The sequence below is a fragment of the Ziziphus jujuba genome, chromosome 4 (genome assembly GCF_031755915.1).
Source record: "Ziziphus jujuba cultivar Dongzao chromosome 4, ASM3175591v1".
Taxonomy (NCBI): domain Eukaryota; kingdom Viridiplantae; phylum Streptophyta; class Magnoliopsida; order Rosales; family Rhamnaceae; genus Ziziphus; species Ziziphus jujuba.
The window spans coordinates 22949836-22963941 of NC_083382.1; the positions used below are offsets into that span (position 1 = coordinate 22949836).

The 14106-nt window shown below is 31.4% G+C and overlaps 1 protein-coding gene across 7 annotated transcripts; it reads right to left on the minus strand.

Moving 5' to 3' along the window:
* Positions 1-1298: 1298 nt before the first annotated feature.
* LOC107417148 (uncharacterized) lies at positions 1299-8486 on the minus strand. Of its 7 annotated transcripts, none has more exons than XR_009638654.1 (10): positions 7385-8486; positions 6686-6824; positions 6321-6599; positions 6088-6235; positions 4144-5094; positions 3790-4028; positions 3595-3668; positions 2534-2639; positions 2108-2231; positions 1299-1751 (listed from the first exon to the last, which is right to left on the minus strand). XR_009638654.1 is itself a non-coding variant. In XM_060816383.1 (10 exons), the coding sequence occupies exons 2-10, from the start codon at positions 7438-7440 to the stop codon at positions 1719-1721; spliced, it is 2028 nt and encodes a 675-aa protein (XP_060672366.1). In that variant the 5' UTR covers positions 7441-7972; positions 8074-8486; the 3' UTR covers positions 1299-1718. The 7 variants fall into 7 exon arrangements, 6 of the variants coding, with proteins under 6 accessions (XP_060672366.1, XP_060672367.1, XP_060672365.1 ...); XM_060816383.1 differs by lacking the exon at positions 2108-2231 and having other exon boundaries at positions 2531-2639; positions 7385-7972; positions 8074-8486; XM_060816384.1 differs by lacking the exon at positions 2108-2231 and having other exon boundaries at positions 2531-2639; positions 7385-7479; positions 7672-8486.
* Positions 8487-14106: the final 5620 nt, after the last annotated feature.

Here is a 14106-nt window from a genome sequence, read left to right on the forward strand (position 1 = left end):
GTTTTTGGCTATAAAGTCTATTTCCCTTATTGTAAATAAAATTTATAGTGTAAATTGTTTTATGGACGATGTTTCATTGGTTGGATACCTTATATTTTTTCTTTTTCTCTTGAACTTTAGGTGTGATTTAGAGGTAGTTTTATTAATAGCTTTCTGCTCCCTTTTTTTTTTTTAAAAAAAAAAAAAATTGTATTCTAGATTAACTTCTGTACAATCTATGCCTGGTAATTGTGTTTGGTGAAATGCAGAGGGTATTTTGCAACTATCCGCCTGTTTTTGTTAAGAAAATATTTGGCTTTATTTCTCTGCTCTTCTACCTGTGAAATAGCTATATATAATAAATTTGATTATTTACTCTATTTCATCAAACAGCATGATGAACTTATAGACCTGATTAGTTATTTTGTTTGAGCGTGTAGAATTGAAAATGAAGTACTTATCAGGATCAAAAGAAGCACTCAACTGAAGAAACTTGTGACTGCTTATTGTGATAGACAATCTGTTGATCTTAAGTCTATTGTGTTCTTGTTTGATGGCCATCCTCTTCGTGGACAGCAGACTCCTCAGGAGGTCTCTCTCTCTCTCTCTCTCTCTCTCTCTCTCTATCTCATATGCACATGCATAAACACAGTTATTAATGGTGGACCAGCTTGGTGGAGCCCACCTGTGATGATCATATGCTACTTACTACTATTTATGTAGTACCTAGATATTGGTGCAATATAACTCTCTCCGGTTTAGGTAAAAAGATTAGGTTTTTTAAATTTTGAAAGACAATCTGCACCCTCAGGAAATTGTCCGTTGATTTATAACAGGAAAAGTTGGATGTGGATTCCAAAAGCATAAATTTTTCTTAATTTTGTTTTAAAAACCGTTACTAAGTTCCATTAGCCATGCAATGCAGATTAGATTGGTCAAATCTCATTTCTCAAATATTTCACTTTTAGAAATAATCTCCATTTAACAATATTCTGCCTGATACATTTCAAGTTTCACCAATCATGTAATAGATCATAATGTACTCTACGCCTGTTTATCTACATTAGTAATATCTATTGTCTTAAAAGTTTTTGCATAAATTATTCAGAAAAAGAAATTAAAAAAGTTTTAGCCCGTATTACTTACCTTTCTCTATGAGCATCTAAACAAAATGAAAGATGATTATGATCACGCACATAAAGATGGTCCACAGGTGCGATCGCAAGAACAGGAGCAAAATACATCGGCTTGTTTTCAATACAAACCATAGGGAGACCCATCAGAAAGCAATCAGAATGCATAAATTCCAGGACTACATATGAGCAAGAAAAAATTTCCTTTATGATGACTATTAACACTTAATATATACAACATTCCTCTGCATACTATTTACATTCCAGAATTTGATGATTACCGAGCATAAGATTAACTGCGGCTACAAAAAGGGGAAAAAACAAAAGAATGAATGAAAAATCTAAATTCGGGAGGGACGGAAGCGGACAGAAGTAAGTTGATGAAAATTGTGAAATAAAAGAATCAAACTCCTATAGAGAAAATATGGTTTCACTGAAATGTATCACTGTAAACGAAGTGGATGATTTATGTACCCTTTTCCTCCAAACTCATTGAAAGTTAGCTTTCTCGTGTTGTCAAATGTGCCTTGAAAGTAGACCATACATTTGGAACTCCCGAGAGAGAAGCACCACGTTGATCCAATTAGCCTCTAAAATGTTGTAACCTTAACCAATGTGAACTTCCCTTGCTACTCGCGACTGCAAAGCCAGAAATAAAGTTGTATGATAACATGTACATGTATAGGAACCAAAAGAAAATGAAAATAAAAGCTATTGTTAAGATGCAGTTACATCTACAGCAGAGAACAATAAATGTTCCATGCCTTAATAAGCGAGAATTAGAGTCAGCAGCAGCACATAATTTTTAAATAAATGCCGAAAAATTACGATTGAAATACCTACAACAAACTGAGAGATGAGACTGCGTAAGTCCAAGATTTGAAAAAAGGGACTCATTTCAATACCATCTAGCTTTCACTAGCATTAATATAATTATATCTATATCTTTTTTTTCATTAATATAATTATACCTATATCTTGTTTTTTTCCCCCACCTTATTAATTTTCTGCAATATCAAGCAGAACACTCGTTGAGTTTTGATACATTCATCCTGCAGCTAGCTATACAATACCACTGTTCACTATACCAGTGATATAATATGTTATCCTTCACAACTACTACAAAGAGTTTCAACGGCATGGATATGGATCGCATAAAAAAATCCAATCATTAGTTTCATAGCCTTGGTATTCTTGTAAAGGTGCTTATGTGACAGCAATGGATGAAAATAATAATAATAATAATAATAATAATAATAATTGAAGAAGAAGAAAAATAAGCAAGAAAGAAAGTGGTTGCCACATAGTTGTCATCTCCCAATATTATGTTTATGTGGGAAACAGGCAATATACATACATATATATATATATATATATATATCAGTCTACTTAGAAAATATGTCTTTATGACAACTAACCACTTTCTGACTCTCATGTTTTGGTCTTCTACGTCTTGGATCTTCATGCCGTGATCTCTGGCTATGACCAAATAATCTTCGTATAAACTCCTGTATATGATTATAAATGCTGCACAACATCATATGACAAAACTCATTATAAAACAGGTTGGCTAGGCCATAAAAAAAAATATCTAAAACTGTAGCTCGCAAATTGCAAAAGAGAAGAAATAATCATTTAGTTGATATTAATATGTGCAATGCGATGCATCAATGAAGTTTGTGGAAGTCCAAAAGATTTAAACCAAAATACATAAGATAAAAAATTACCAAGGCAATGTTCAAAACGCTGCTGGAGTAAACCAAACTGAATAATTATCTTTTGCAGATCCAATTTAGCTCATTTGAAACTACTTAAGAGACATACAATAATTTACAATTTGTACAAAGCTATGAAAGCAAAAATGTTACATGGATTTAAGAGACGCACAATTCTTTACATTAAGTGGTAAGGATGAAGTATTTATATTGGAAAGTTACAGTAAAAAGCAAATATTCGCATTTCAAAATCCATTATTGAAGTTATATATTTAATGTCTCTCCAAACCAACAAATGAAAACTTACCAAACTAATTTTAATTACTGGTCCGATAAGAAGCTAATAACATCACTAATTCCATAAGTAGACATATAAAATTTCAATTATGAGCAAAAATGAAACAGAAAAGTGTTTTTTATTAAATTTGCTCCTAAAAATGATATGCATACTTCAGTTTAACTTACCACACCAATTGCAGTTACTGGTCCTGTAATAAGTTAATAACATCACTAATTCAATAAGTAGACACATAAAATTTCAACTATGAGCCAAAATGAGACAGAAAGTGTTTTTAATTAAATCTCCTCCTAAAAATCATATGCATACTTCATTTAAAATATAGGCAACTAGGTATAATCAGTGATGATGACCCAAGATCTACAAAAATCTACAGGTGTTAACAAGCCACAAAAAGCAGAAAGATGCAAGTAATTATGTCATGGCAAATAAAAGAATTAATACATCAGATGGACAATAGTATAAGTACCTAAGGCGATGCCTATTGCAGGCAGTGAAGAAGGCAACAAAACCATTTAATATACTCCTGAGGGCACGAAAAACCTAAAAGCAAAGGGGAGAGAGAGAGAAAAAATAAAATAAAAAAATGAGATTATAGGAATCAATCAAACAAGTTATTGAAATTTTAATACATCAAGAAAATTCAACTATATGCTCTATTTACCTGGGAGAATAGGTCATTCCATAATGAGCGCCACATGGATACTTCATAGGTGCTCACTGTTGTCCTAGTGGCTGAAGCAACCCGGAAAATGCCATTAAAAAACTGCCATATTTCTCCAAGGGTATCACATATGCAGGCACATAAAATTGCTATGAGATTAGCTAAGGCAAGAACCAATCGAATTGGAGCATATAGTATTTCCCAGAGGACCCAAAATGTAGGATATAAAATTGAAGTTGCTGCAACACAGAGCAAAGAACATAGCTTTTAATCAATTCTAGATCTTAAAAATTCTTTAATACATTTATTCACATGTAGTACAAAATAAGTAATTGAAAATGGTCAGTCACCTACCAATACTCCAGATAGTTGAAAGGACAAACCAAACAGGCAGAAGTAAAATCTCTACCAGGTCGCCCACAAGACTGCACCAAGACTCTGCTAGAATCCAAATAAGTGAACATAAGCTCTCCAGCAAGTCAATCAACATATTCCATGTTGGAATGAGGAACCCAAAAATTTCCACAAGTGGCTCTGCTAGTGGTTGAGTGAGAACTGAAAGAAAGGATTGAGTGGTACGCCTGATTGTCAGAGACCACTGAACTGCCTTCTGAAAGTTATGTAAGAATAGCATTGTTCCCAGGTATTTGATCCTTGATATCATCTCCCAAGTCTCTATCCAATCCAAAAGAGGCCCACACAAACGAGATGCAGTTGCTTTGAGAACTGGAACATTTTTGTATAGATCGTAAAATCCAATAAGAACAGTGATAATCGAGATCAGTACATACAAAGCTCTTGCCAAAGGGCACATCCATGGGCGATAGAGATGACAAAAGCCTGGGTATGACTGAAGAAAGATAACCCAAGATGGAAGCCCGGCTTCTAATAAAGTGAGTAATCGCAAATCAGCCATTATAATTTGCCTTAGCTTAAATGGAAGGTCATGGTCATTGAACCTGAACAAAATCAGAACATCTCTGTACTGGGTAGCATCCACTGCATTTTCACAATTACTTGTGTAGGTTTCAGAGTCACCATTTTCCTCAGAAAACATGCCCACTTCAACTCGAGTACCGATAGACTTTGATACTTTCCTTCTCTTATATGGCCCAGTGGGAGGAGGTGGTGTATGCAATTCACCAGTCTCATTTTCACTCGTTTTTGGATACATGCTAATACTATACTTGTTACCAAGCCAGTGGAGAGCATTATCCTCGGTAGGCAGATTATCATCGCTGATATTACCATCATCATCAACAGAACTTGTTTTTGATACATCTTCAGCATCATAGAAGACCTCTCCTGAAAATTTATACATGCTTATTAGCATATGCTCATTTCAATATGAAGTACAGCAAATACAGCAGCGACTCAGGTAAACATAATTCTATAAATTTATGACTACTTGAATAAATCAAAAGTTACTTAACTTATGACTACTAGAATAAATTAAAATTTACATAATTACTTATATGATAATCAACAAGGTGAACTAGCTAGCAAAGAATAGCTGATGCAGACTGGTAAACAAAAAACTGGCATCGATATATGGTGATTTTCACTCATTTATAACTATTCAAGTACACCACATAAAGCAGGTTAAGCAATGGCGATATTCATTTAAGCATATTATTCGTTAGATAGGATCCTTGAACAGTACCTTCAATAGAAAAAGAAAATTATGCAGTGCACAAAATACAATGGATTTAAGGAATTATATATTAACCACTAAACTAGGATACAGGTAATACTTTAATCAACATATCATAAATTGAGGCCCAGTGCAGAATCTCTATACCTTGCTGTATGCAGGGTTCAATTAGTAAGCTTCATAAAGTCCTAGGAAATCATTGTATTTGCTTCCTATTGCATAGATCACTATGGGAAAAATGGTATCCATGATTACTATATTTTTCCACAAACACCTTTGGGTCCATCCCAGAGTCAAACAAATCTAGATCAGAATATGATATACACCTTATTTGGACGTAAGATGTTCTTAAAGGCTTGCTTTATACCGGACTTATGCACTTTACACAACACTTGTACATATAGATATAGATCTATCAAGGGCATCTCTATGTCACTCCCATATGAACATGCACACAGAAAACAAACACATAAAAAGGACCCAAAAAATTGAAATTAAACCTACATCGTGCTATCTAAATGATATATTGTTTCTCTATCCAAAACCACACCAGTTTTGAAGCACAAGAATCATATATGCGTCTGAAAATAAAAGCAGGTTTGTTTCTGTTTCATTCAATTCAAAATCATGCAGGCAAGAGATACCAATCGCAGAATCCAGATACTCTGTCAGCAGCAGTTGATCTGAGAGTGTTCCTGAGAACCATGAGGATATACAGCTTGCAGCTTGAGATATACTATCAAATTCCCACCTTTGCATGAATTTAGCCTCTATAGCAAGTGAAGTATCAGTCTGCAAGGGACATGAAAATCAGAACATAGCAACACTGGCATGATCTTCGAAACAAAAGATGAAACATGTACACACAGAGCAGTACCTGAAGCTCATTTAAGTAGTTGATACCTCGGACATCACTCCATGCAACTTCAAATACAATAAAACCATACAAGGTCCTATGCAACTCACTGCTCGAAAGCAAAGAATTGCGCAGTTTCTTTACAGGTAGCAAAACCTTCTTTTGAGACAATGCTGCGTCAATTAATGGGAACCATCTTGAAAACCTCTTTTGTTTGCCCGTGTTAGCTACAGGACAAGCCTCCTTATCCTCCTTTCTTTCCTTCCTTGCTTTGGTGTTTGCAAAAGGAGATAACCGTGACTGAAATATTGAACCAAGTTACCAAAATTCCATGATTAATCCAAAAACAAAATTCAATTCAGTATTATCAAGATATTGAAAGCAACCTTAGTAACCATAAATTGCCAAAAGTGCGCCGGCCGGGAACGATCTCTCAGCCATGGCCGATTATCCACCAAGATATAGAATTTGTTGCTTTCAATGGCAATAAAAAGGCTAAGATCAGAAAGGTAAGACTGCAAGTCTCTGCAACCAAGCATGGTGGAAAATATTAGACAAGTAAACAAACAAAAACAAAATTAAAAATTAAAAAAAAAAGAAAGAAAGAAGAGTGTAGAACTCAACCATAACACCACATCAAACAATCAAAAAACCGACATTGCATTTGCGGTCATGAGTCAGACAGGTTTTCAATAGGACTGACAGCCAAAGCCAAAGTTAGTCACACCTCATGACACTAACAAAATTTATACCAAAAATTCGTTAAAACAGCAGCTACAATTTCGAAAACAAACTCTGTTCTTCTTGTAATTTTGACTTAATTCATCGTACAAAGCAATTAAAAAATTTACTTCATATAAACCCAGAAAGAAGCAACATAAACCACCATAATCAGATTCTCTTTCAGAGTAGCAAAATCATCAATATAAAAAAGCTAAATTAAAATTCCGCAATATAACAACCAAAAAAGGGAAGAAAATTTTTATTAAAAAAAAAAATGGAAATTAAGTGATATCGTAACCTTAAAATTGGTCCGCATTTAATCGAATTCGAATTACTAAGAGCAAAAATTCTGAAACCATTACCCAATTTGCAAACTCGTCAAGGGGAATATGCACCGCCTCTCGTCATCATTCCCCATCAAAATCAAGCTCTAAGCCCAATTTACCAGAATTCACTGCTTTTTTCACAAAATGACTAACCAAATTAATAAAACAAACCTATATATATATATATAGAGAGAGAGAGAGAGTATATCAAAAACATAGATAGAAAAAGAGAGTCAGAGGACCTTCTTTGTCAAGGAAATTCCATGAACAAGTAAGAGAAGCAAAGAAAACGAAGAAGGAGAAGAAGAAAAGGAAACAATCACCGGCGAGCTTCATAACATTGAGAAAAAGGCACGCCGAGAATGTGCAAGAACAAGAAGGAGAAGGAATCCACGCTGTACAAACCAACGGCAAAGATTGAAAGACGTCAAGTGGATCAGAAAACGAAGAAGGAGAAGAAGAAAAGGAAACAATCACCGGCGAGCTTCATAACATTGAGAAAAAGGCACGCCGAGAATGTGCAAGAACAAGAAGGAGAAGGAATCCACGCTGTACAAACCAACGGCAAAGATTGAAAGACGTCAAGTGGATCAGACGTAGTGCAACAACAGACGACACGCACATCTAGACAAAAACAAACCCAGAAGAGCAAAAAATAAAATAAAACCAGAAAAAACTAACTCATAAAAATACAGCTCAGAAATCAGAATTATATAAATTTGTACCGATTCAGAGTAGCTTAAAATGAATTCTGTTTTTTCTTTTTATTTATTTATTTATTTTTTTTAAATAAAAAGGGAATTAGATATGCTTGGCTTCTAAGGCGCGTAGAGGCGTGGGTGTTGTGTGTGAAGACGACGTCGGTGTATTTAATTACGAGGAACAAAGAGGCGTTTGGTGGCGGATGAAGAAGGATAAAACGGTAAATTCGGTGGGTTGGGGGTGGGTGGGGATCTAATCTCTAAATGCTTCCCGCCAGATTCGTCGTTGTTATCGCTTTAAACAGAGAAAGACAAGAGAATCAGAGAAGTTTCTGAAAACGGGTCGGAATTTAGATGGGATAAAGCCTCGGGAATTAACCGCGACATTGAAACACCGGAGAAAAGTCTTGGGTGTTCTAGTCCGTATGCTCATTATCCTACACCTCATACTCTGTTCCGCGTGGATCCACGATCCTTCCTCCTTATTCGATAATATCCCATATTTTGAAACTTTTTTTTTTTTTTTGGGTTTTTTAAATTAAAGTTCAAATATTTTATTCTGCTTATTTTTTGCTTCAAGTTATACCATTCTTCTCCTAATAAACTTCCTCAACTTTAAAAAAAAAAAATAATAATAATAATAAATAAGAATATTTTTTAATTATTAATTTATGAGAGATAATTTTATCCACGTAACTGTGAAGTTTGTCTTTATTTCAAACCAAATCTCATCTATAAGGAGTCTTGTGAATGAAACAACAAAGGAAGGTACATGAATGTGCATATATATATATATATATATATATTGGCTGAAACAATAAAAATACGTAAAATAGTATTTTTAAAACCAAAACCCAGAGTTAATTGATAACATATTTCAAATAAGCTTAAATGATATTAACCTTTAACCTACTAAAATTTAGATATAATTAAATAAATTTTACATTGAAAATTATATTTCGGTAAATAAATAAATAAATCTGTTAGACCAACCTTTCTTGTTCTTCTTCTTTTTTTTTTTTTCTTTTTTTTTTATTACACTATTTCGTGTAAAACATTGTAATGATTTGATACTTTTATATACTAATCTAAAAAGTGAAAAACTTTCACATAAAAATAATTATCGCTTTTTTTTTTTGTTTTTTTTCAAGAATAATATAATAAAAAGTTTATTAATAATCCAAAATTATAGGTTGACTAGCATTAAATAAACTCAAACTTGAATTTGACGTTAAATGTAAGCTGTAATATTTAAGTACCTACTCATACGGCCATTAATGCAATTATTTCTCTTTTTTTTTTTCTTTTTTTTTTCTTTTTGCAATTACAATTCTTTTCTATCTTTGAATTATTTTTTCTTTTATGAAAAATGAATCTTCGTAAATTTGTATGCTTAAAATAAATAATTTATAAAATTAGTACAATGAAGATCAATATAGATTTATAGTACAGATGTATTTTTTGGTCAATGTATTACAAATGTATGAAAATTAAAAAAGAAGTGATATTAGGTCAATAACGATGAGAAAATATGATTTATTAACTAATGGAATGGAAAGTTTTAAATTCCAATACGATATAACCTTTCTTTTTTTGGGGGGAATGGTAGTGATCCAACATAGATTGCTGAATCACTCCACAGATATTGTTTTTTTTTTTTTTAAAAAAATAAATTGAGATATTGTTAATCCTTGTTTTTGTTTATCATCAAAACGTCCTAAAATTTCGACAAAAATTTAATTTTAAATATATCTGCTTATAAGAAAACGTATTTTTAGTTTTTTATTATCAGTACTTGGTTTATTAATATATTAAAAATCTGTATGGACAAAACATTTTCTAATGTTTTACTTTTTATAAGGATTTAACTTAATTTTATAAAAGTGCCATACAAAGAGATACACCACCAGCTTGTAAAAGTCATATTTTCTTCCTATAATAATTCAAGTTCAAATTCATTTATTAATTTACGATATTCAGATACTAATTTAAATTTAACTTGTACTTTTATAAAATGAACCAGTCAAACAATTTTAAATACGTTACTATACCCACCAGAAACTCAATTATATTTTAAATTAATAGGAAGAAGTTTTTTTATTTTTATTTTTTTAGTTTTTGTAAATAAAAGGAAGAAATTTTACATATTACCTTAAAAATAGAACTTTTACATAAGCTTGTGATAACTATACGTATATATATATATATATATATAGAAGTGTAATCGGAACTTGCGTGATACTATTTGGCGCATGGAGAGAGAATATTACTAGGCTGCATAGCATATGCTTTATGTCCCTTCCATGGTGTACACTTTTAAAGTTGTTGGGCTGCTTCTGCAATTCATTGCTTTTTTTTTCTTTTTTTTTTTTTTTGTGCTTTTGGTTGAGACAGTTCCCTTCCGATTACAATAATTATTTATATTGATTTAATATCCTTTAACCACAGTGTAAAAATACAAAAAAAGGAAAAGAAAAAACACATGGCGCAACCCTTAATTACTAAATTAAGCCTTATGATAATATTTACATTTTTTTTATTTATTATTAATTTTTACACTAATAAAATATTTTAATTTTATCTTTGAGAATACAGTATGCATAAACTGAATATTATAAGTTCATTAAACATATGTATATTAAATGATTGCATATATTCTTTCAGTTTATTTAATATAAATTTATATTGTCATTTATCGTTGATAATACCATATGAATAACCACAATAATGTTGACCGTTTAATATTTATTTCAAAATGTATATGTTCTTCCAATCCATACAATTTGTGCTTATATTTTTATCTGTTACTAAAATTATAGTATATATAACATGGACAATATTGATCCATCTAATATATATATATATAACTTTAACAGTATTTGTTTAAGTGCTTTAGAATATTTTGACCTTTACTAATGGGTATTTTTAAAATAAAAAAAAATATTAAAAATGTAGCGTACTTAGCAGTTTTATAATGGGTGTAGAATTACTTTTGTGATTATTTCATTAGTTATAGGTTATTTGTAAGATAATTAGAGCTGATTGTTAGTGCTAAATACATAATACATATTTTACCCCAGGAAAGATTTACAATAAATAAATAAATAACATATTCTTTTTGAAGGGAAAAAAATGGAAATTATAATATTGGTTTCTTTGATTATTGAAAAATTAAGATACTATTTTATTTAATTTTTGTCGAATTTTCGCATGTGATATGGCATTTTAAAGCATTATCTATAATGAAAAATCTATATAATACTTGTCTATAAAACTATATTATTTCGTATATGTAGCATTCTCAAAATTTGACACTTCACATCCATTAAAGATGAAAATCCAAAATATCAATACTATATTTAAGCATTAGATCCCTTTTAGCATCTTATTTACAGATGTTAGATAATATAATTTAATAAAAGAATTAATAGTTTATAAACGAATATTGGATGTATAATATTAAATAGTGTAAATATATAAACATTAAATAGAGTTTTATTATTATAAATATTAACCAAATTAAATTGTTCCTCCAGGTCGTGGGCTGAGAAAAACTTATATAAGGTTAGGTGATTGCAATGAGTAACTTAAGGTTATTTATATTTTGATACTCTTTAACTTATAATTTTTTTTGGTTTAAATCGATAATTTTAAAAAGTAGATATTTAAATTTTCAATTTGTTATACATTGATCTAATATTCAATTTTGTCAAACAAATTAATAATGATTTTGTCTAAAAACTTGCAGAAGAGTTTATAAAGAGAAAAATTAAGGTGGTAATTAAATAAAAAAATAATAGATTGGAAAAAATTGTTATCAATTTACAGCTTATTACCAATTTATTTAGCCAAAATGGAGGTAAAAACCAATACACAATATATTGCAAAATTAATGACCCAAATTACTTCTTCGGAGAGTTAGGGCTATTAAAACTTTAAAAATCAAATATATCAAAATGTAATTAATTTAATAATTTTTTTATCAAAATTTGAAAATTATTTTATAAAAATTCTTATATAATTCATATATTTTATTTTAAAATTAGGCATATGAAAATGAAAGGGACATAAATGGTATTATTATTATTATTTTCTGAAAAAAGGTTTTTTCAGAATATTTTTGAAAATGGTATGGCATCATCATTGTATGTAAATTTTTTCCCCCGTGAGATAGTCCAGCGGTGGTCAATGTTTCTTCTGTCAACCATTCGAATTTGAATCTCATACCCTTAGAGATAAATATATATATATATATATATATTTTTATATATAAGAGTGAATCGGTCATGAATTTCCTTCCTTTGGTTAGATTCTCGAACATCCTTACCTCACAATCCCATCAATCAGAAGAAAATAATTGTCCCTCATGACATGTTCTTTTTTCTTTGGGTAGAAATGACATGTTCTTTCTTTGATGTACAAAGCCAGGTAAAAATATTTAAAAAATTAATTTAAACTTTCTTCCATGGAAGATATTCTACATATAGTCACTAACATTTATAGATGAGTTTGCATTTTAAAATTATCCCTCTGACTCAAAAGCAAAGCTGTACCTACGGTACTACAAAACTAGTTTTAGAGAAACGCCAAACCGCATTACATTTATAAAAAATAAAAAATAAATAAAAAAAAAATCCCCAAACAGAACACGAAGGCCACGTTGTTGGGTCCCTCCATTTATGGATCGGATAAGTTGCCCCAAAAAGTCCCCCAAAGGGAACCCACTTTAGGCTGACCCCACCGCACTGACAAAATTGAAATGATTGAATGCGGGACCCATTTCAAACTCCTGTTGGCTCCATCTGAGACCCTAACAACCTGCAGCTTCGTGGTAGGGCCCAGTTAGCCGTTCGTGAGCAGCAGAGTTTGGGTTCCTAATGGAGTTGTATCAAATAATAGAATAAGACATATGCAGGGAATCATCGTCGCCGTGCTCTCCATGTGAGCTGGTTTAGCAGAACCATGCATATAGAGGTTGGAAGCTATTGGATTTTCAGACTTAAAATGTGGGACCCAATTAAAGGGTCATTTCTTTTTTCCTTTTTTTTTTTTTTTTTTTTTGGTTAAATTGATTATTAATTTAGTAAGCAAATCTATTGGTAGGATCATTATTGTTTGGTTTCCCCATATTGCCAAAAAGACGAGGCTAACTTTACACTAATAATATATATATATATATATCCAGTAATAATATTTGAAAAAATTTAACCTTTTTTTTGAAAAATAAATATTAGCTGGAAGCTAGCTGTATTGGGGTTGGATTTTTGATAGTGATTTGTGTAAAACTTTGTTTGAATTGGGAAATTGAAGTAGTAGTCCGTTATGGATCCCCCCCCCCGTACTCCACTTTGTTGTTGACCCTTTCCGGCTGTGTGAGTAAATATATCCCTTAGTCCTCCGCACTTTGAGCGGGTTCTTGCTATGTACACCAAGCCTCGGGGTCACAATGACTATCCATTATAATTGTGGCTTGGCAGAGTGAGCTTTCGCTTCCTTATCTTCGAGGTTTCATTATCTCCTTCCTTCTTAAAGAGATGAAACCTTCGGATTTAACTACTCCGGGGCTCCCCATGGTTTAGTAAAAGTTCAAAGAGCACTCTTTGGCCTTTAGACTCGCTTCAGCGACTTCGCCCTTTAAGTGACAAACAAGGGGGGTGAAGTAACAATACTAGAGGTCAATTCATAAAAGGGGAAACGAACACTAACGGAAAATAAATAAAAAAAAAGTAGTTGATTTCTTTGCCAACAAGGCAAATTTGTTGTTTGAGAGAATCTATTAGTAGGTAAAGAAATGCCTTAAATTGAAAATTATTCATGATATAAAATTATTGATTGGACACAAGTGGTGATAAGGAAAAACATAGAAATATATCCAACATATAAAAATAAATTCTTTGTGAAATAGATATTTAGGGAAGATCGATTTATTAGTTGCTTATGCTTAAATGATCATATAAGGATATAAATTAGAATTTTATTATTTGTTATTATTGATAATAACCACTATTTTATAAATCAAATTTAAATTGAGATATTTAAATTTATTATTTATTATTT

What these genes read in the sequence shown, in the direction of transcription:
- LOC107417148 (XM_060816383.1), bottom strand. Translation starts at nt 7,440, where the DNA reads ATGGGGAATGATGACGAGAGGCGGTGCATATTCCCCTTGACGAGTTTG. An exon ending in GGCAATTTATGGTTACTAAG is followed by an intron (nt 6,600 to 6,685) that starts GTTGCTTTCAAT and finishes TCAATATTTCAG; the next exon opens with TCACGGTTATCTCCTTTTGC. An exon ending in TGCAATAGGCATCGCCTTAG is followed by an intron (nt 2,640 to 3,594) that starts GTACTTATACTA and finishes GATGTTGTGCAG; the next exon opens with CATTTATAATCATATACAGG.